The 24,271-nt window shown below is 42.9% G+C and overlaps 1 protein-coding gene across 1 annotated transcript in view; it reads left to right on the plus strand.

Annotated features, from left to right (window-relative positions):
* The window catches only part of LOC142668212 (uncharacterized), a 51,602-nt gene extending 27,729 nt beyond the window's left edge, over positions 1-23,873 (plus strand). Inside the window, exon 6 of the mRNA XM_075847083.1 lies at positions 21,256-23,873. Within this exon, the coding sequence (XP_075703198.1) occupies positions 21,256-22,109 (854 nt within the window). The 3' untranslated portion in view covers positions 22,110-23,873. The remainder of the gene's footprint in view (positions 1-21,255) is intronic.
* The last annotated feature ends 398 nt before the right edge of the window (positions 23,874-24,271 follow it).

The following is a 24,271-nucleotide window of genomic DNA, read 5'->3' on the forward strand; positions in this document are numbered from 1 at the left end:
CCATTTGGTTAGGCTGAATCAGCACTGGGGCAGAGATAAAGCACTTCTTAAGGATCTCAAAAGCTTGGACCGCCTCCGGAGGCCAGTGGAGGAGATCGGCACCTTTTGCGAGTAAGATCCGTAAGAGGCTTAGCGATGACCGAGAAGTTAGCAATAAATCTCCTGTAATAATTAGCAAACCCCAGGAAGCACTGTAACGCCTTCAGGGAGGCAGGTTGGACCCATTCAGCCACAGCCTGAACCTTGGCAGGGTCCATGCGGAATTCATTAGGAGTGAGGATTTGACCCAAAAATGGTATCTCCTGTACCCCAAACACACATTTTTCGGGTTTAGGAAAGAGTCTGTTTTCCCGAAGGGCCTGGAGCACCTTCCTGACATGCTCAATGTGGGAGGACCAGTCCTTGGAATACACAAGTATGTCATCAAGGTACACTACAAGATATACCCCCAGGTAGTCTCTTAAAATCTCATTTATGAAATTCTGGAAGACCGTGGGAGCATTACACAACCCAAAGGGCATGACGAGGTATTCGAAATGACCTTCGGGCGTGTTAAACGCAGTCTTCCACTCATCCCCTTCTCTGATTCGGATAAGGTTATAAGCCCCCCGAAGATCAAACTTACAAAACCATTGGGCCCCCTGAACCTGATTGAAGAGATCAGGAATCTAAGGGAGGGGATACTGGTTCCTTACAGTGACCTTATTCAAGTTTCGGTAATCGATGCACGGCCTAAGACCACCATCCTTCTTCCCTACGAAGAAGAAGCCAGCACCTACCGGAGAAGTAGAGGGTGGCGAATGCAACCCTTGGCCAGGCTTTGTTTTGGATATATTCTCTCATGGCCTCACGTTCGGGACAAGGGGGATTAAAAATCCTACCCTTAGGGAGCTTAGCTCCTGGTACCAAATCGATTGCGCAATCGTATTCTCTATGCGGAGGTAACACTTCGGAGGCCTTTTTAGAAAAAACATCAGCGAAGTCCTGAATAAACTCCGTTAGAGTGTTCACCTCCTCAGGGAGAGAAATAAAATTAACAGAAAAACAGGACTTCATGCATTCATTACCCCATTTGGTAAGATCCCCAGTATTCCAGTTAAACATGGGATTATACATCTGCAACCCGGGAAGGCCTAAAACCAAATCGGACGATAATCCCTGCATCACCAGTACAGAGCACTGCTCCAAATGCATGGAGCCAACAATGAGTTCAAAAACAGGGGTATGCTGCGTAAAATAACCATTAGCAAGTGGAGTGGAGTCGATACCCACTATCGGGACAGGTTTAGGCAAATCAATCAATGGCATAGCTAGAAACATAGCAAATTCCACAGACATAATATTAGCAGAAGACCTTGAATCCACGAAGGCACCGCCGGTGGCAGACCTACCCTCAAAAGAGACCTGAAAGGGAAGCAAGATCTTATTAGGTTTCATATTTACGGGAAATACCTGTGCGCCCAAGCGACCTCCCCGATTGTCACTTAGGCGCGGAAGTTTTCCGGCTGCTTATTCTTACGCCTAGGACAGTTGTTCACTTGATGCTTTTCATCCCCACAGTAGAAGCAGAGACCATTCTTCCTGTGGAGCTCTCTACGTTGTTGGCGAGACACGGAGGCCCCGAGTTGCATTGGTTCATCCGAGATTCCCATGGAAGAACGAAGCAACGGAACCTCGGGAGCCATCATGTGGGAGCCAGAGGCGAAGGCACAAAAATGTTCAAGTCATCATTCCCTGAGACGTCGGTCAAGACGTACCACTAAAGCCATAACCTGATCTAGAGAGTCAGAAGAGGGATAGCTAACTAATTGGTCATTCAGGGCGTTCGACAAACCCTATCTAAACTGGCACCTCAAGGGAGGGTCATTCCACCGAGAAGCAACGCACCACTTCCTAAAGTCAGAACAGTACTCCTCAACGGGTCTCTTACCCTGACGTAAGGTCACCAGCTGACTCGGCAAAGGCAGTCTTGTCAGTCTCGTCATAGATGAGCCCGAGTTCAGGAAAAAAAAGGTCAACAGAGCCAAGGAGAAGGCCCAGTCTTGGGGGCCGTCCTGGAGCCGGGACATAATTATACCCACTCGCTGGCTCTCAGAACCTGAGGAGTGGGGTCTTAATCGGAAATAGAGCCTACAACACTCCCGAAAGGAGAAAAAAATTCTTCCGTTCCCCTGAGAACCAGTCAGGCAACTTGAGTTGGGGTTCAAGAGGTGAGATGGAGGGTACTACCTGGTTAGCATCAGGCTGGTTGCACCTCTGAGCCAGTGCTTGGACCTGTAGGGAGAGACACTGCATTTGCTGAGCCAGGGTCTCAAGGGGGTCCATAGTTGTGTAGGAACCAGGGTAGAAAAGGGTATATGGGCCTGTAATTCTGTAATGTCGGGGTGGGGAGATAGACAGGTGAGCCCTAATCTACCCGCTACTCAGTCCCTGCCTACTTGCACGGCCCGTAATAGGCGACGGCGTACAACTGGGCGACGGTCCCTACGCTCAATATGTGCACGACAGACAAACAGACAAGGGTACACAGAAGCTAAGGGAAATGGGGTAGTTGCCCACGGCAACACCGTGAGCAACAAGAGTGGTGAACGAGCCGAGTCAAACCGGGAGTGTACGAGGTACCAAACGCAGAGCAGGAGCGTAGTCCGTAAACCCAGGGTCAATTTGAAGCAGAGGTCAATAGTACTAGCAGGAACAGTAGAGCCAGGAAATGAGACAGAATCACAGGCAAAGGAAGAGCAGGACATGAAGGTATAAATAGACCGAGGGCGGGAGCTAGCTCCGTCTGGTCAGGCTGTGATAGGTTCTCCCTCTCCTCAGCCTCCCAGCCTGAGTGGTGGCAGATGGAGTCACTCTATCGGACCTAGGCACAGATGCAGACTGATTAACCACGGGCGTCGACACAGATGCTGTGTCTGGCAGATCCTTTACACTGTCCCTTCTCTGCAAGCTTTGTATGGGAACCAAGGTCAAAGATAACTAACTAAGAAACATACGAAATCAGCGTTTAATATACTTGTCTTAAAGGAACAATGACTTTCTTATTCACTACAAAAGAACCAAGATGGGAACTCCAGACAAGATGGCCGCTGCACGAAATGAAATCATTTTAAACATTATTTTAATCACTTTCACATCATATAAAGACTACATGGAGAATACATATTTTAGTAATTCGGCATCCTGCATGGTAATTCATAATGTCATTTAATACAGAGATTATAAGCAAATAAACCATCTTTCACACTGTTTTACAGGCAGATACATTAAAGTTTTAGCAAAAATTAGCATTTTTCTAGTTTCTCTAAAGTTTGGTGTTTTTCACAAACAAATACTGTACTTATTGATCACATTTTTCCACTAACATAAAGTACAATATGTCACGAGAAGTTTGAAAATCTTACTCCAGATAAATTCCAGATTACTCAACTTCAGTCAAGCGATTTTCTGACATTATTAAAAGGCAGAAACCACATTCTTTAACCCCTTCGCGCTCAGCGATGTAATATTCCGCCGCGCTAACCATGCCGTTTGCGCTCAGCGACGGAATATTACGTCGCGGGAGTAATGGCCATTTCGGCCGTCTTCCCGACACATGCAGGAGCTGTGACAGCTGCTGTCTCGTACAGCAGCTGTCGCAGCTCCAACATTGGGGACCGATCGCTGTGTCCCCGCTGATTAACCCCTTAAAGGGAATGTGTCGCGAATTAAACCTTTTTTTTTAAAGTGTCGTTACTTATTTCTATTATATTTTTTACGTTTTTTGGTGTATTATTTATTTATTTTTTTTCCATATGGTGGAAAGTATTAAAAATTAAATAACAATTTGACATGTTTTCCAATGTTGGCCACCAGGGGGAGCACTTCCCAGAATTACAGCAAGGTGAATAAGGCAAAGCAACCTGACTCACAGCTGCTGTAAATGTGGGAGCGAATCTCACCCCTCCCTCCTACAAGCCAGGAAAAGGTGGCTTCAAATTGCTAAGCAGTGTCCGGCAGCCATATTGGGTGTGATTCTGCAGCTGGCAGAAGTTATAGGACACACCAAAAGGCTAAGGGTATGTTCACACGCTTACTAAACAAAGGGAAAACAGCTCCTGATTTTCAGCCATTTTTTTTATCAAACTCGCGTTTTTTAACGGCCGTTTTTGGAGCTGTTTTTCTATAAAGTCAATGAAAAACGGCTCCAAAAAACGGCCCAAGAAGTGATGTGCACTTCATTTTTGTCGGGCGTCTTTTTACGTGCCGTTTTTGGAAAACGACCACGTAAAAAACGCCCTGTCGGAACAGAACGCCATATTTCCCATTGAAACCAATGGACAGATGCTTGTAGGCGTTCTGCTTCCGATTTTTTAGCTGAAAACATTGTGTGTGGCCTTACCCTTAGGGTATGTGCACACGCTAACTGCATTTACGTCTGAAATTACGGAGCTGTTTTCAGGAGAAAACGGCTCCGTCATTTTAGACGTAATTGCTCGTACTTGCGTCTTGCGAGGCGTCAATTACGGCCGTAATTTGGAGCTGTTTTTCATTGAATTCAATGAAAAACTGCTCCAATTACGTCCAAAGAAGTGTCCTGCACTTCTTTGCCGAGGCTGTTATTTTACGCGCCGTCATTTGACAGCAACGCGTAAAATTACAGGTCGTCGGCAAACCCATTCAAATGAATGGGCAGATGTTTGCCGACGTATTGGAGCAGTCTTTTCAGGCGTAAATCGAGGCGTGAAACGCCTCATTTATGCCTGAAAATAGGTTGTGTGAACCCAGCCTTAGATTGATGGAAGTGAATGACTTTTCAGTTGACCGGTTCACACGCCATGTATTTGACATGTTTTTTTTTTGCACATTTTACGTGCAAAAAAACACATTAAAAAAATGCTTGATTACACTTGATTTTGCGTGTTTGGAGGGATTTGTGTGTGTGTGTGTGTGTGTGTGTGTGGGGGAGGGTGCTCGCCGCTGATTCTTCAAAACCGCTGATAAGTGGCTATGAAGTATCAGCGGCGCCCGTGCACACTCCGCTCTGCCACACACACAGGAAAAGTCTTAAAGGGGTCGTCCAGGAAAACATGGCGCCGCACCTGTCCTCAGGTCGTGTGTGGTATTACAGCTCTGTCCTATTCATGTCAATGGAGGTGAACTGCAATACCAGACACAACCTGAGGACAGGTGCGGCGCTGTGTCTCCAATCCGGACACCCCTTCTGTCCTGAGATGACCCGACGGGGGAGGCGGGTGTCAGAGCCACCCACCGCCATCACTGCAGACAGAACCACACAACTACGGCATGAGGGCAGGGCTTGTCCTGAGTCCACTGTCTCTTGTTATGGACAGATTTATTGTCACATGAACCCCGTCTGATGAACCGGTAACCTAGGTCCGATCACATGACAGAGGGGTATCACCAAAAACTCTGTGCACCCTCAGCCCGTCCATCCTGCCCTTTCCTGGTTATATCTGCTTCTGGGAAAGCTGGGTGACCACCATTACCCCTCCTACTGGAGTCTGTTTAGGGATGTGACTAATGAACCTCTCACACTCCAGTAGGAGGTGTAATGGTGGTCACCCAGCTTTCCCAGACCCCTGAACAGTAAATCTCTCTAGTTGTGCTGAGACTGTTTGCGGATGTGACTAATGAACCTCTCAGTCTCAGCACAACTAGAGAGATTGAGAGATTTATCGTTCAGGGGTCTGGGAAAACTGGGGGGCATATTGTCACCCAGCTTTCCCAGGACAGTTACATCATGTGTCCTTTATACAGAGTCTCCTGCCCGTCGAAGGGGGGGCCCGTTTGGGGGAGGGGCCCGTCGGGGTCACAAGAGCGGGGGTCTGTGAGAGAGGGTCGGACAGACAGAGACACACACCTTACCTGCAGTTCAGCTGGTCTTCAGTATGGCGCCTGCTATCTCCCTGCAAACAGCTGATCTGCTGTGTGACTCTGACCTGCATCTGTGCAGTACAGAGCCAGAGAGAAGAGTCAATGGAACGGCTCCCGTTCATTGACTCCTATGCACTGTAGCTGCCGTATTCCATCTCTGTATGTGTCGTTAATCGACACATACACAGATGAAAAACAAAATGTCAGCCCCCATAGTGAAGTAAAAGTTAGAAAAAAGTAAAACACAAACACACAAATAAATAAAATGTATTTGAATAACATACTAGAAGCAATATTATCTAAAAAAAAAATTTGCGACACCCGTCCTTTAAAAGCCGCGTTCAATACCGAACGCGGCTTTGTAGGGGTTAAGCTACAATCGCCGGCCTGCAACACGATAGCGGCCAGCAATGGTGACTATGGCAACCGGACACCTAACAATGGCTAGTGAGTATCAGACCGTTCTAATACTCTTCACTACGCATGTAGTGCAGTGTATTAGAATAGCAATCAGGGCCTCCTGTCCTCAAGTCCCCTAGTGGGACATTTTAAAAGTAATAATCCCCCTTTTTCCCTTATCAGTATTATTAATAAAAATATATAAACAAACTATACATAATTGGTATCGCCGCGTCCGTAACGGCCTAAACTACAACATTATTTTGTTATTTATCCCGCGCGGTGAAAGCCGTAAAAGAAAATAATAAACCGTACCAGAATCACAATTGTTTGGTGACTTCACCTCCCAAAAAATGGAATAAAAAGAGATCAAAAAGTCGCATGTACCTAAAAATGGTGCTGATCGAAACTACAGTTCGTTACGCAAAAAATAAGTCCTCGCACGGATTTATTGATGGAAAAATAAAAAATTTCTGGCTCTTAGAATAAGGTAACACAAAAAGTGAATGATTTTTTATAAAAAGTATTTTATCGTGCAAACGCCATAAGACATAAAAAACTATAAACATCTGGTATCGCCGTTATCGAATCGCCACGCAGAATAAAGTGAATGTCATTTATAGCACACGGTGAACGCTGTAAAAAAAATAGAATGAAAAAACAATAGTAGAATTGCAGTTTTTTAGTCACCACGCCAGCTAAAAATAGAATAAAAACTCATCAAAAAGTTGCATGCACCCCATGAAAACTACAATGAATTCCTCAAGGGGTCTAGATTCCAAAATGGGGTAAATTTTTGGGGGTTTCCACTGTTTTGGCACCACAAGACCTCTTCAAACCGGACATGGTGCCTAATAAAAAGGCCTCATAATCCACTAGGTGCTCCTTTGCTTCGGAGGCCGGTGCTTCAGTCCATTACCGCACTAGGGCCACATGTGGGATATTTCTCAAAACTGCAGAATCTGGGCAATAAATATTGAGTTGCGTTTCTCTGGTAAAATCTTTTGTATTATAAAAAAAAATGGTATAAAAAGGATTTTCTGATAAAATAAATATGTAAATTTCACCTCTACTTTGCTCTAAATTCCCGTGAATCACCTAAAGGGTTCATAAACTTTCTAAATGCTGTTGCGAATACTTTGAGGGGTCTAGTTTCTGAAATGGGGTGTTTGATAGGGGTTACTAATATATGGCCCCCTCAAAGCAACTTCAGAACTGAACTGGAACCTAAAAAAAAATACAAATGAGGCAATACTTCGCTTCTTACATTATACTGATAATGAGCCGTGCCCATCCTGAGATGACCCCAGTTTTGACCGTTTGTATAAACGGAGACCCCTATTAGATCGTTTCAGTGCCCGGTTTTCCCAAGCATTCACCCCCGAGAATTGTATTTCTATTGATGTGTCCTCGGTACATTTTAAAGGGAGGTTTCAATTCCGCCAGTACCTGCCGAGTAAGAGGGCAAGGCATGGCGTGAAGATGTATAAGCTGTGTGAGAGTGCATCAGGGTATACCTACAGATTTAGGATATATGAAGGGAAGGACACCAGTATTCAGCCCCCAGAATGCCCCCCCCCCCTTTACTGGGCGTTAATGCAAAAATTGTTTGGGATATGGTGCACCCACCTCTGGACAAGGGTTACCACCTCCACCTACATAATTTTTATACCAGCTTCCCACTCTTCAACTACCTCGCTTCCAGAAGTCCTGTGGCATGCGGCACTGCTAGAAGAAATCTGAGAGGCCTCCCTAAGACTCTGCTTGGGCAAACACTCAGAAGGGTTGAGAGAGAGGCACAATTCAGCAGCAACATATTGTGTGTCAAGTACAAGACGAGAGATATACTTGTATTGACAACAATACATGGCCACACCAGTACCCATGTACCTGTACGAGGTACCAGTACAGAGACCCCCAAACCAGACTGCATCCTGGACTACAGTAGGTACATGAGAGGGGTGGACTTGTCAGATCAAGCCCTGAAGCCCTACAGCGCCATGCGGTGTGATATAAGAAGCTGGCCGTGCACATCATACCGATGGCATTATACAATGCGTACGTGGTTATCAAGAAACTAATTTTTAGGGACCAGGAAGGGGGGGGCGCACACACATCGCACCAGGGCAACACTTTCCAGGAGAAGTTCCCCAAACTGGCAAGAAAGGAAAAATTCAAAAGAGGTGCAAAGTCTGTTCTAAGAGGGGGATAAGGGAGGACACAATATATCAATGTGACACGTTTCCTGAAAAACTAAGGCTCTGTATGAAAGTGTTTTAAAATGTATCATACATCTCTTGATTTTTAATCTACGCCAGTTTTACTTACCCTGATGCACTCCGCACAGCATATCCCCTCATCTTTCCCTTCTGAGCCCTGCTTTGTGCCCAGGCAGCTGATAACAGCAACATGTAGGGTATTACCGTACCCAGGAGAACCCACATTACAGTTTATGGGGTGTATGTCTCCGGTCAAAATGCTCACTACACCTCTAGATGAATGCCTTAAGGGGTGTAGTTTTAAAACGGGGTCACTTCTTGGGGGTTTCAACTGTACTGGTACCTCAGGTGCTTCTGCATACATGACTTCGCACCAGAAAATCCCCAGTAGGCCAAATGGTGGTCCTTTCCTTCTGAGCACTCCCGTGGGCCCAAACGGCCGTTTATCACCACAAATGGGGTATTGCTGCACTCAGGACAAATTGGGCAACAAAATGGAGTATTTTATTTCTTTTGAAAATAAGAAATTTTGAGCTAAAACGACATATTATTGGAAAAAATATTTTTTTTCATTCCCAGCCCAATTCAAATAAGTTCTGTGAAGAAACTATGGTGTCTAAATGGTCACATTACCCATAAATGAATTCCTTGAGGGGTGTAGTTTCCAAAATGGGGTCACTTCTGGTGGGTTTCCATTGCTTTGATACCTCTGGGGTTCTGCAAATGCGACATGGCACCCCAAAACCAATCCAGCAAAATCTGCACCTCAAAGAACACACAGCGCTCCTTCCCTTCTGTGGCCTCCCATGGGCCCAAACGGCAGTTTATCGCCACAAATGGGGTATTGCTGCATTCAGGAGAAATTGGGCAACAAAATGGGGTATTTTGTTCCCTGTGAAAATAAGAAATTTTTATGAAAAATGACATTTTATTGGAAAAAATGTCATTTTTTTTAAATTTCACAGCCTAATTCAAATACGTGCCATGTAAAATCTGTGGGGTAAAAATGGTAACAACAACCATAAATGAATTCCTTGAGGGGTGTAGTTTCCGAAATGGCGTCACTTTTGGGGGATTCCTACTGTTTTGGCACCTCAACACCTCTTCAAACCTGGCATGCAGTCTAAAATATATTCTAATAAAAAAGAGGCCTCAAAATCCACCAGGTGCTTCTTTTCTTCTAGGGCTTGTGTTTTAGTCCACGAGCGCACTAGAGACACATGTGGGACCTTTCTAAAAACTGCAGAATATGGACAATACATATTTAGTAGTGTTTCTCTGGTAAAATCTTCTGTGTTACAGAAAAAAAAATAATACAATTGAAATTCAGCAAGAAAAATGAAATTTGCGAATTTCACCTCCACTTTACTTTAATTCCTGTGAAATGCCTAAAGGGTTAAATAAACGTAAATGCTGTTTTGAATACTTTGAGGGGTCTAGTTTTCAAAATGGGGTGTTTTATGGGGGTTTCTAATACATAGGCCCCTCAAAGCCACTTCAGAACTGAACAGGTACCTTAAAAAAAAGGCTTTTGAAATTTTCTTAAAAATATGAGAAATTGCTGTTTATGTTCTAAGCTTTGTAACGTCCAAGAAAAATAAAAGAATGTTCAAAAAACGATGCCAATCTAAAGTAGACATATGGGAAATGTGAGCTAGTAACTATTTTGGGTGGTATAACCATCTGTTTTACAAGCAGATGCATTTAAATTCTGAAAAATTCTATTTTTTATACATTTATTTTTTTTATACATTTTGCAATTTTTCACCAATAAACACTGAATATATCGTCCTTAATTTCACCACTAACATAAAGCCCAATGTGTCATGAGAAAACAATCTCAGAATCGCTTGAATAGGTTTAAGCATTCCGACGTTATTACCACATAAAGTGAAATATGTCAGATTTGAAAAATGGGCTCTGAGCCTTAAGGCCCAAACTAGGCTGCGCCCTTAAGGGGTTAAATTCAAAGGCAATTACTCAAAACTCTTTCTAGCCGGTAAACAGAATAGTTCATACGGAACCATATTAAACCTCAAATACTTGAACAAGTTGACAAAATACAGATGGTTCAAGATGGAATCTTTCCGAGCAACCATTCCTCTAATAAATAAGCATGCAGTAATGTACACCATAGATTTTAAAGACTCGTATTCCCACGTCCCATCTCTTCTATGGTATCAGACATTTCTCCTATTTGCAGTTCGAAAGGTTTCTCCTGTACTTCACTAACCATTTCAGGGCCTTTCCTTTAGAATTTCATCGTAGAAAGAATGGCATTCATGTGGGACTAAGGGATCATCATATCTTACTTGGACGATTTCCCCCTCATAGCACAGCTTCTTCCAGCATTCTTCATGAACATTTATCCTTGGTTCAGATGTCATCCGTGTGTAGTCCTTGTTTTCCACGCACCCATTGACTTCAATGAGTGACATGGTCCGCAAAAAACAGACTAGAATATCGCATGCGGTGAGTTGCATGCAACGGATACACTCTCCGTAAAAAAAACACGGATGTCTGAATAGACCTATTGTACTGCATGGGTCAGTGTTCTGTCAGTTTATTTCAACGGACAGCATTGGCATAAAATACGTTCCTGTGAATTAGGCCTTATACACAGTTGGGCTCCTTCTGCAAGTGACGGGATTGGAGAGAACTCTGATCCCGGCAGTTTAACACCTTTGATGTTTTGGTTAATCTTCAGCTGCTGAAACTAAGGAGTGTAACAGAGAGAGGGAGCTTCCTTTGTCTGCCTATCAGCGCCCCCGATGAGTTACCATTGCAGCATAGGGCCCAGGTTTGCCACCGGTAACTGCTTATTCGCATACTTGTCAGTGATACAGTCAGTAGTTTTTGTCCATAAAGGTTTAAAATAAGGATTATTAACTTGAATAAAGTTTAATAAAAATTAAACCCGGCGCCAGATAGTGCAGGTTACCCTGGTGGATGATAGTAGAGAAGACCAATAAACTACTATCCAGGTAAAGGATGAAGGAAAGCTCTGAATGATGTGTGTCCTGCTGCCAAGACTCGATCCCGGTGATGCTTCAGGAGACCGTAGTGAATAGTGATATAGGTGAAGAGAAAAGTGCAATCTTCAGGAGGCGCTGCTACAGACAGGATACATGCAAACCCGTGAACAGTAGTAAATCACGTATGCAGTTGAAAGTTCCAAAGGTTTATTGTAGAAACAAATGGCAACGCGTTTCAATGCTGGAACAGCATCTTCATCAGGCCATAAGACCTTCGATATGCAAGGTCTTAAATACTAAATTGCTAGCAGAGAAAAACCGCCAAAGAAACGGAGGCCAGAGGGCAATGATGACGTCATTACCGGGATCAGACGGTCACAGGGCGTATAATTTACATCAGGAATACATATTTAGATAAAACAACACAAACAATGTAGTACATCCACAATGAACACTGTTAAAATGCAACAACGCTTATTAATACAAAATGAATACAAAATAAATTTATATAAAATGTTTTCTCAGTTAATAATACAGATAAAAGGAGGAAGCGGACTTAAAGAGGCTCTTTCACCAGATTTTGCAGCCCCTATCTGCTATTGCAGCAGATCGGCGCTGCAATGTAGATAAGAGTAAAGTTTTTATTTTTAAAAAACGAGCATTTTTGGCCAAGTTATGACCATTTTCGTATTTATGCAAATGAGGCTTCCAAAAGTCCAACTGGGTGTGTTTAAAGTAAAAGTCCAACTGGGCGTGTATTATGTGTGTTACATCTGGGCGTGTTTACTAATTTTACTAGCTGGGCGTTCTGATGAGAAGTATCATCCACTTCTCTTCAGAACGCCCAGCTTCTGGCAGTGCAGACACACAGCGTGTTCTCGAGAGATCACGCTGTGTCGTCACTCACTTCCTGCCCCAGGTCCTGCATCGTGTCGGACGAGCGAGGACACATCGGCACCAGAGGCTACAGTTGATTCTGCAGCAGCATCGGCGTTTGCAGGTAAGTCGATGTAGTTACTTACCTGCAAACGCTGATGCTGCTGCAGAATCAACTAGCCTCTGGTGCCGATGTGGCCGACACGATGCAGGACCTGGGGCAGGAAGTGAGTGACGTCACAGAGTGATCTCTCGAGAACACGCTGTGTGTCTGCACTGCCAGAAGCTGGGTGTTAACGAACAGAAGTGGATGATGCTGATTCGTCATCATCATACACTCCCATTCCTAACGCCCAGCTAGTAAAAGAAGTAAAAACGCCCCGATGTACGCACATAATACACGCCCAGTTGTACTTTTACTGTAAACACGCCCAGTTGTACTTTTGCAAGCCTCATTTGCATAAATACAAAAATGGTCATAACTTGGCCAAAAATGCTCGTTTTTTAAAAATAAAAACGTTACTGTAATCTACATTGCAGCGCCGATCTGCTGCAATAGTAGAAAGGGGTTGCAAAATCTGGTGACAGAGCCTCTTTAACACAATATGCTTAATTTTGCAGAAAACAAATAAAAGACTTAGCAAGGTGCCATGGGTTGCCAGGCAACGCAAACTGTGTCAGTGAACGTACCTGAAGAAAAAACAACGGGTTATGATTGTGAAACTTGTCTACGAACAGGACAGAAGGGGAATGTATAAGAGAACAAGACTTCTAAAGGTAATTTTCTCGTTGTTTCAGCTTACAGAATCTGAGGCATATCTTGAGGAGTGATCCCTACCTGAAAACCGAGCTACCCGATAGACTGATAATCACATTCAGACGTTCAAGGTCATTAAAAAACATTTTAGCACCCAGTAAAATAAGGAGCTCTGAAACTCTGTGTCTTACTATGTTTCCAAAGACACTTGGCTCCTTCAAATGTGGTCGTCAACGTTGTGTGTGCTGTACTAATATAGCACACAAAAAAAGTACATATACATCCACAGTAACAAATCAATCGTTTCCTATTAGGAGCTTCCTTAATTGCGGGAGTTCCTATGTAATATATATGTTGGACTGTCCGTGTCGCTTGCAGTATGTCGGTCGTACAACACAGTGCCTACGTACGAGGATTAACCATCACAGAATTAATGTAAATACGGGTTTCATGAAACACAGTGTTTCCCGTCATTTTGCCTCTGCACATAATAGCCAATTTAGTAACATCGTCATTACCCCTATAGAACACATTCTCCATAACGTTACTAACAGATTCTGTAAGCTGAAACAACGAGAAAATTATTGGATTTTCAAATTGCAGACCCTCCAACCAGACGGTCTAAATGACATATCTGAATCAGCCCTTGAGTAGCTACAAAAGTAGTATCATTGTCGGGAACAGCTTACCTTTTAGAAGTCTTGTTCTCTTATACATTCCCCTTCTGTCCTGTTCGTAGACAAGTTTCGCAGTCATAACTAGAGATGAGCGAACTTATGATAAGTTCGGTTCGGCTGGTTCGCCGAATTTCTTGAAAAAGTTCGATTCGGACCGAACCTGTAATTCAAGAAAGCCCATAATAAATCATGTATGGAGCTCCCGTAATGACGGGTGGCTACATGTGTGCACCCGGCATTACGGCAGGGTTGCTAGGCGACGTCAGTAAATAGTCACTGTCCAGGGTGCTGAAAGAGTTAACTGATCGGCAGTAACTCTTTCAGCACCCTGGACAGTGAATTCCGATCACAATATAGAGCAAACTGTAAAAAAGAAAAAGACGTTCGTACTTACCGAGAATTTCCTGCTTCTTCCTCCTGTCCGGCCTCCCGGCCGTTGCCTTGGTGACGCGTCCCTCTCGACATCCGGCCCGACATCCCTGGATGACGTTTCAGCCAATGTGACCGCTGCAGCCAATCACAGGCCAATCACATGCTGCAGCGGTCACATGGACTGTCGCGTCATCCAGGGTTGTCGGGCTGGATGTCAAGAGAGGGACGCGTCACCGTTGCCTTGGTGACGCGTCCCTCTTTCGGCATCCAGCCCGACCTCCCTGGATGACGCGGCAGTCCATGTGACCGCTGCAGCCTGTGATCGGCCTGTGATTAGCTGCAGCAGTCACTTGGACTGAATCGTTATCCCGGGAGGTCGGACTGGAGGAAGAAGCACGCAGTTATCGGTAAGTAGGAACTTCTATTTTTTTTTACACGTTGATGTATCTTGTGATCGGAAGTCACTGTCCAGGGTGCTGAAACAGTTACTGCCGATCGCTTAACTCTTTCAGCACCCTGGACAGTGACTATCTCCTGATGTCGCGTACCGGAAAATCAGTGACTCATAAGCCGGGTTCGGTCAAAACGTGTTCGGCCAAACCCGGTGAAGTTCGGATTCGCTGCGAACCGAACTTTTCACGATGTTCGGACCGAAACCGGGTTCGGTTGTCCCGGTTCGCTCATCTCTAGTCATAACCTGTTGTTTTTTCTTCAGGTACGTTCACTGACACAGTTTGCGTTGCCTGGCAACCCATGGCACCTTGCTAAAGTTTTTTATTCGTTTTCTGCATCCTCCTTTTATTAACATAATTCATTTATTGTACCAGTTTTTATATATTATTCAATCCTTATATAGTTTTGTATTAATAACTGAGAAAATATTTTATATTCATTTATTTTGTATTCATTTTCGTATTAATAAGCGTTGTTGCATTTTAACAGTGTTTATTGTGGATGTACTACATTGTTTGTGTTGTTTTATCTAAATATGTATTCCTGATGGAAATGATACGCCCTGGACCGTTTGATCCCGGTAATGACGTCATCATTGCCCTCTGACCTCCGTTTCTTTGGCGGTTTTTCTCTGCTAGCAATTTAGTATTTAAGACCTTGTATATCGAAGGTCTTATGGCCTGATGAAGATGCTGTTCCAGCATTGAAACGCGTTGCCATTTGTTTCTACAATAAACCTTTGGAACTTTCAACTGCATACGTGATTTACTACTGTTCACAGGTTTGCATGTATCCCGTGTGTAGCAGCGCCTCCTGATGACTCCACTTTTTTCTTCACCTATATCACCCCCCCAAAAAAAATATATCGTAATGACCCATAGAATCAATATACAGGGTGGGCCATTTATATGGATAGACCTAAATAAAATGGGAGTGGTTGGTGATATTAACTTCCTGTTTGTGGCACATTAGTATATGGGAGGGGGGAAACTTTTCAAGCTGGGTGTTGACCATGGTGGCCATTTTGAAGTCGGACATTTTGTATCCAACTTTAGTTTTTTCAATGGGAAGAGGGTCATGTGACACATCAAACTTATCGAGAATTTCACAAGAAAAACAATGCTTGGTTTTAACGTTACTTTATTCTTTCATGAGTTATTTACAAGTTTCTGACCACTTATAAAATGTGTTCAAAGTGCTGCCCATTGTGTTGGATTGTCAATGCAACCCTCTTCTCCCACTCTTCACACACTGATAGCAACACCTCAGAAGAAATGCTACCACAGGCTTCCAGTAGCCGTAGTTTCAGTTGCTGCACATCTCGTATCTTCACAGCATAGACAATTGCCTTCAGATGACCCCAAAGATAAAAGTCTAAGGGGGTCAGATCGGGAGACCTAGGGGGCCATTCAACTGGCCCACGACGACCAATCCACTTTCCAGGAAACTTCATCTAGGAATGCTCGGACCTGACACCCATAATGTGGTGGTGCACTATCTTGCTGGACAAACTCAGGGAACGTGCCAGCTTCAGTGCATAAAGAGGGAAACTCATCATCATGTAGCAATTTCAGATATCCCGTGGCCTTGAGGTTTCCATTGATGAAGAATAGCCCCACTATCTTTGTACCCCATATACCACACCATACCATCAATTTTTGTGTTCCAACAGTCTTGGAGGGATCTATCCAATGTGGGTTAGTGTCAGACCAATAGCGGAGGTTTTGTTTGTTAACTTCACCATTCACATAAAAGTTTGCCTCATCACTGAACAAAATGTTCTGTGTAAACTGAGGGTCCTGTTCCAATTTTTGTTTTGCCCATTCTGCAAATTCAGTGCGCCGATCTGTGTCATCCTCGTTGAGATGCTGGAGTTTGTAAGGGTGCCATTTGTGAGTGGCTAATATCCGCCACTCTCCAGTGACATGCAGCGAGTGCTACGCTGTGGGCTCTTGCTGAATGAAGCTAGGACAGCCACTGATGTTTCTTCATTAGTGACAGTTTTCATGCGTCCACATTTGGGCAAATCCAACACTGAACCAGTTTCACGAAACTTGGCAAGCAGTTTGCAAACTGTAGCATGGGAGATGGGTGGTCTCGTAGGGTGTCTTGCTTTGAAATCTGCTGCAATGACCCGGGTACTGCGTTCACCAGACATCAACACAATTTCTATCCGCTCCTCACGTGTTAACCTCTGCGACATGTCAATGGCTGTAAACAAAGAGAAGCTTGTAAATAACTCATGAAAGAATAAAGTAACGTTAAAACCAAGCACACCATTATTTTTCTTGTGAAATTCTCGATAAGTTTGATGTCACATGACCCTCTTCCCATTGAAAAAACTAAAGTTGGATACAAAATGGCCAACTTCAAAATGGCCGCCATGGTCAACACCCCGCTTGAAAAGTTTCCCCCCTCCCATATACTAATGTGCCACAAACAGGAAGTTAATATCACCAACCATTCCCATTTTATTTAGGTGTATCCATATAAATGGCCCACCCTGTACATTAATTATACTGCACTGTGTTTTGTGTAAAAAAGTTAAAAACAAAGTTCAGAAAAAATTGCTTTCGAATTTGCTGGTGTCCCCCCCCCCCCCAGTAAATGATATTGACTTTCAGTAGGCGTCGCTTCATTGACTTTCAGTAGGCGTCGCTTCGCATCGACCACGTTTTAGTAGAGCTGCTGAATCTGGACTATAATAAAGCCCCTAAATAATCCCACCAGTAGGTGAAAAAGGAGCATGACGGACAAGATCCTGCTTCTCAAGGACAAGCTCTCCACCATCCTCGAAGGTCGCTGCCCGCATCATATGCACAGCATGGCACCTGCACTACTAGCACGTGCCATACTCACATGACACTCTTTCCCATGCACTAAGAAATAAGCGGCTCCATTAACCAGCATGGATGATCCAGGGCAAAGTACCCGGTGAAATCAGCAATGCATTGGTGGGCTGAGAAACAGGCAAGACCTTGTGTAGCTTAGAGAGCTTTCTGTTCATAGTCTAATCCACAGGACTACTGACACCCACAGTCCTTTCTAATCGGGTCCAGGATGCTGTGAATCTGCAGGACCTGGTGGAGCTTCTAGGCATATTGACGAGTCCTTCATTATCCTTGCTCAACACACCCCACAGATTTACAACACCCTGGGAGAATTTTCCTCATTAAGATGCACCCACATCCTTCATCACATCCGTATCCGTATATGGACGAAAATAATTTATGATTACTGCGCTATTGATGATGGCGATAGATTCTCGTCTGGCTACTTTCAAATTCTCTCTGGACTTAATAGTTTGTAGAAATGACATCACGGTGGCTCACTGGTTAGCACTCTTGCCTTGCAGCTCTTGGGTCCTGGGTTCAAAGCTAACCAAGGAAAACATCTGCATTGAGTTTGTATGGTCTTCCCGTGTTTGCGTGTGTTTCCTCCGGGCACTCCTGTTTCTTCCCACACCCCAAAAACATACCAATAGAAAATTTAGATTGTGAGCCCCAATGGGGACAGTGACTGAGGACCTATGTACAGTGCTGCTGAATATGTTGGTGCTATATAAGTAATATAAATAAAGAAAGAAAGATATCTACGCCTCATCAGTGTACCACAATCTGTATGACCTATCAAATTGCTCCAGGTCACTTCTGCATGGCTCCCTCAGGCACTGAATATTGTGACGACTTCTGGTGCTATTGCCATTGAAAGAGCCCCCAGAATCAGGCTCGATCAACCTTTAGTCCATAAAATTCAACGTTTGCTCCTGTTTCGGGACTTTTCTACTACTGGGGTGGTGACAAAATGCAGAGGATTCAATCCTGTCTGCAAAATTCTTCTGGAAAAGAACATCTGTTTTAGTTTCCAATATCCTTCTAAATTGAGATTCTCACTTGATGGGAAAACGTGGCTCTTAGATGACCCACAGAAGGCGATGGAGTCTCTTCACCCCTGTAAGCGAGCTTCATCACCTTCATCTACTACTTAATATGTGGTATCACTACCACTAATGTTGGACACACAGTTAATCTTGGAGGAGGTTCATAACTGCTATGCGTAACAGCTGAACCAAAAATGTCATAATGCTTCTTTACTATTCTCTGTTTATTCAATTTCACTGTTCTACATCTTTAACACAAAACAACGTGCATGTACGTCAAGTGACTTCAGTAAGACTGTCCCTGCTCAAGATCGCACGGTGGACATTTACTGACAGCTGATGTTCTGCTAGCCGGCCGGAGACCAGTTAGCTTTGGTACCAACCGTCGATCTATGTGATTAGTCCATCTGTTCCGAAGCTGCACATTGAATGCCGTAAAAAAAATAATAAAAAATGCCACAATTGCTCTTGTCTGTTCACGTTTCTTCACAAAAAATTTAACAAAAAGTCACGTGTACTCTAAATTAGTACTAATAAAAACGACAGCTTGTGCCGCAAAAAATAGCCCTCATGTGGCTATGATGGAAAAATAATAAAAGGTGGGATAAATCTTCCTGATCTTGCAGGCCAGAGGGGAACATCTTAAAAGGGGTAACAGTCCTTCAGTTTTAAGAGGTGATTATCAAGGCCCTAATATTTGGGCCTTAATATATGGGCGTGAGCAAATCTACTAGAAGCAAGGGTTTTATTATACCAGGGCAACACTTTCCCAGCAAAGTTTCCTAAACTACAAAGAAGAAGAGGTCCCAAATAAGGTGCAGTGTGTTATAAAAAAGGAATTTGAATGGACGACATCTATCAGTGCGACACTAGCCTGTGCATAAAGGATTGCTTCACAGCGTACCGCACATCTATGGATTATTAATTTTATTATTTGCCCCATTATTATACCCTCTTATTATGGTGTTATGTACTCGTCACTGCTTAAGTATGTCCCCACATTATAAACTTATTTACCAGTAAAACACCAAATAAAACTACTACCAAGCAAAATCCAAGGGTGTTTCTTAAATTTTGGCTCCTCAAGCCCTCTGCAACCCTATAATGAGCCTAGGAAAACTTCCTAATAAAAAAAGAGGCCCCAAAATCCACCAGGTGTTCCTTCATTTCTATACCTGTGCTTCAGTAAGTAGCACACTAGGGCCACATATGGGATATTCCTAAAAACTGTAGAATCAGTGTAATAAAGATTGAGTTCTGTTTCTCTGTGAGCACCTGCTGTATTACAGGAAAATAAATATACACTACCGTTCAAAAGTTTGGGGTCAATTACAGCATTGCAGACCTTTGGCATTCTAGCTGTTAATTTGCTGAGGTAATCGGGAGAAATTTCACCCCATGCTTCCAGAAGCCCCTCCCACAAGTTGGATTGACTTGATGGGCACTTCTTGTGTACCATACGGTCAAGCTGCTCCCACAACAGCTCTATGGGGTTGAGATCTGGTGACTGCGCTGGCCACTCCATTACAGATAGAATGCTTTTGCCCATATTAATCTTTTCCTTTTATTAGCCAGTCTAAAGATATGGCTTTTTCTTTGCCACTCTTCCCTGTAGGCCAGCATCCCGGAGTCGTCTCTTCACTGTAGACGTTGACACTGGCGTTTTGCGGGTACTATTTAATGAAGCTGCCAGTTGAGGACCTATGAGGCGTCTATTTCTCAAACTAGAGACTCCAATGTACTTGTCTTGTTGCTCAGTTTGGCAGCGGGGCTTCCCACTTCTCTTTCTACTCTGGTTAGAGCCTGTTTGTGCTGTCCTCTGAAGGGAGTAGTACACACCGTTGTAGGAAATCTTCAGTTTCTTGGCAATTTCTCGCATGGAATAGCCTTCATTTCTAATAACAAGAATAGACTGTCGAGTTTCACATGAAAGCTCTCTTTTTCTAGGCATTTGGAGAGTTTAGTCGAACCTACAAATGTAATGCTCCAGATTCTCAACTAGCTCAAAGGAAGGTCAGTTTTATAGCTCCTTTAAACAGCAAAACTGTTTACAGCGGTGCTAACATAAATGCACAAGGGTTTTCAAGTGTTTTCTAATCATCCATTAGCCTTCTAACACAGCAAACACAATGTACCATTAGAACACTGGAGTGATGGTTTCTGGAAATGGGCCTCTATACACATATGTAGATATTGCATTAAAAACCAGACGTTTGCAGCTAGAATAGCCATTTACCACATTAACAATGTATAGAGTGTATTTCTGATTAATGTTATCTTCATTGAAAAAAACTGGCTTTTCTTTCAAAAATAAGGACATTTCTAAGTGACCCTAAACTTTTGAACGGTAGTGTATATTAAAATTTAATTTCTGGGGAAAATAAAAGTGAAAATTTTACATTTCACTTCCACTTTGCTTTCATTCTTGCGAAACACCTAAAGTAAAGGTTTATGTAATAAAAGTGGTGACTGTGTAGAACAGAATCCTGTACTTTATCATCAATATATTTTAAAGTGTTATATAAAACTTTATACGGCTGAATCACACGTGCAGTTTCTGGTGCAGTTTGTTTGGTGTTTTTTTTAGCCAAAGCCAGGGAATAACTCATAAGGTATGGCTTATACTTTTCCTTCCTGCTGGATCCACTTCTGGCTTTGACTAAAAAAAAAACATGTGTGTTTCCAGCGTAATTGGATTGTTATGATTATGTCAACTTTATGGCTTAAAAAAAAGACAAAAAAAACAAAAATTTATTTTTAATCCTAACAGATAATCCCAGCATGAACTCTGAGGGGAACTTCGTGTTATTTCTAAATTATAAAGCAGAAGATGAAGATATCATTCAGCACTCTAAAGGAGAAAATCTCACTACCATTAATATACATCCAGGACTTCAGAGTACAGATCTATTATATAATTCTCGTAATCATGATGAATCTTCTCCTGACAAATCACAGATTATTACCACAAGTACAGCTCAGAGAGGGGGTAAAAGATTTCAATGTGGTAAACAGTTTACAAAAAGCTCAGGTCATTTTTCACACACAAGTTACAGAGTGGAGAAGCCATACCCCTGTTCAGAGTGTGGGAAGTGCTTTACAGTCAAATCAAACCTTGTTACACATCAGAGAGTTCACACTGGAGAGAAGCCGTATTCATGTTCAGAATGTGGGAAATGTTTTACAGATAAATCAAATCTTGTTACACATCACAGAATTCACACCGGGGAGAAGCCATATTCATGTTCAGAATGTGGGAAATGTTTTCTAAAGAAATCATATCTTGTTATACATGAGAGAATTCACACAGGAGAGAAGCCATACTCATGTTCAGAATGTGGGAAATGTTTTATAAAGAAATCAAGTCTTGTAATACATCAGAGAATTCACACAGGTGAGAAACCATATTCATGTTCAGAATGTGGGAAATGTTTTACAAATAAATCAAATTTTGTTTTGCATGGGAGAAGTCACACAGGGGAGAAGCCATATTCATGTTCAGAATGTGGGAAATGTTTTACACAAAAATCAAGTCTCGTTACACATCAGAGAATTCACAAAGGAGAGAAGCCATATTCATGTTCGGATTGTGGGAATTTTTTTTATTACGAAGGCCAGACTTAGGACTCACTAGAGAAGTCACACAGGGGAGAAGCTGTTTTGATGTTCTATGCATGAAATAGGTTTTCCAAGGAAATAATATTTGGGAACTCATCAGAGAATAAACATGGAGAAGAAATCATATTTTTGTTTGGAATGTGATAAATGCTATAAAAGCAAAATAAGTTTTTAACACACATCAGGCTCTTCACAGACATAAAACAGACAATAAGAAAATAATAGTTTTTGCAATAATTAATTAAAAGGAAAAATATCTGTGAATTTACAATTGAAGGAAATGTCATATTTATCACGACTTTAATAGACCTAAAATTAGAATCAGGTTCTCCACAATTGGTACAAATTATTAGAATCGTTTTTTCGCTTTATTCACTCATGGCATATTTGTAACTGAAGATTGTTCCATTTATCTGCGTTAGGTTGATTCTACAAGCTCCATTCAGACATTTTGGCTGCAAAATTGCTTTGAGTGAGTATATCTTTATGTATTTTTTGATGCACTATGTTTAAAAAAAATCACATGAAAAAAGCCTGAAGTAAATCCAGCAGAAAGAAGTATAAATTCTTACTTTATATTTTCTATTCCTGTCTTGAAACCACTCCTGGCTTTTTTTTAAATAAAATGCATCAATAATTTTTTCATAAAAGTGTGATTCGATCCTTAGAGATGTTTTAGAAAAAATTGGTTTACTTAAACCTCAGACATATGGATTGTTTTCCTCTTTGTTGTTGAAATGTATGCTGATAAACTTCCCTGAAAAGGGGTGAAGGAAGGAGATAAAAAAGGGGAAAAGGTTAAATTAACGTCGAAATACAGGCGATCAGGAGACGTTTCAAACTGATTTCAAAGAGCCAAGAAAATTGGGAAATACCTGAAATCCTTAGGGATGAATAAACACATATTCAAGTATCCAATCTGAGTCGCCATAGTTAAGGCACTGCAGCAATTTTATTTTCCTACATAATGCCGCATAGGCTTCTATTAAAGTATAATGTAGAGGCTCTTGTGTATACCTGTGTATTTGATTTGTCATGGCTATGGGGTAAGTGGACCCACTAGGCCGCTTCGACATATCGGAGTAGCAGCTGGCCAAACAATAGTCAATAATAGTCTCTAGGACAAGGGTACCTGGATAGATGATTTGGCAAACACTCGGCGTGGCAGACACTAGGCGTAGCAGACACGTAGCGTAACAGACATTTGTCACAGATGATACTTGGCACAGATGACGCTTGCCACAGATGGCACCCTCGACTCCAACACCAGATTGCGCACAGGAACAAACACAATTATTGGATATGAGATACAGGAACACCAGATACAGGATACAACTAAGGGACCATTTGCAAAGACTAACATGGGCAGACACAACAATGATCCGGCAAGGAGAGGAAGGGCAGAGCCCTTCTTAAAGTCACGGATGTATTAGGGATTGACTAGGGAACTTTGAACAGGTGTGGCGCTGGCCCTTTTAAGGTTGGGAACAAGCACGCGTCCACCCTAGATGATTCAGTGGGGAAGCTGCAGCCACATGTGCAGTTGTCTCTGGGGAGGGAGACGCCGGCATTAAGAGCCGTAGATACCACTGGTATGGGATGTCCTCCGGATCTTCCCTGTGTATCCGGCGGACATCCCATACCAGTGTTATCTACGAACAGTGACAAAGGCCGAGGTTCGGCCGAAACGTCTTTACCAAGTCGCTTACTACCTCAACTTTACCAACTTTTGTTGCAATAAAACTTAAATTTGTTTGCATCTGGATCTCTTGTGTACCTCTGTGTGTGCTGGGGTTATATATTTCCAATATTGTGGGATTCTCGTCCCTACCTTACTAGCACCACTCCAATAGATTGAGGAGTGCATCCCAATATCTATTTTTGAGTAAGTAAGATGTGCCGGCAGTCAGCGATAGCAGGCACAACATAATTTATGGGTTGACTGCCATCTTCCCCTTTGATATGGTTCCCCTAATGCATACTACATTTCCCATGATGCTTCAGGCTTTGCAGAGGGGGAGGAGTCACACCACACTGCACTTGCTCTGCTCTGAGTACTATCTAAGTGCAGCAAGTGATGGATCAGTGACATAGAACTGCTATCCTGACACTAGAGTTTTAGTGTATCCTAAGTGATGCAGCTTCAGCCTGTCTCCTCTGCCTCCGGC

This window comes from Rhinoderma darwinii, chromosome 1, assembly GCF_050947455.1.
Source record: "Rhinoderma darwinii isolate aRhiDar2 chromosome 1, aRhiDar2.hap1, whole genome shotgun sequence".
NCBI lineage: Eukaryota > Metazoa > Chordata > Amphibia > Anura > Rhinodermatidae > Rhinoderma > Rhinoderma darwinii.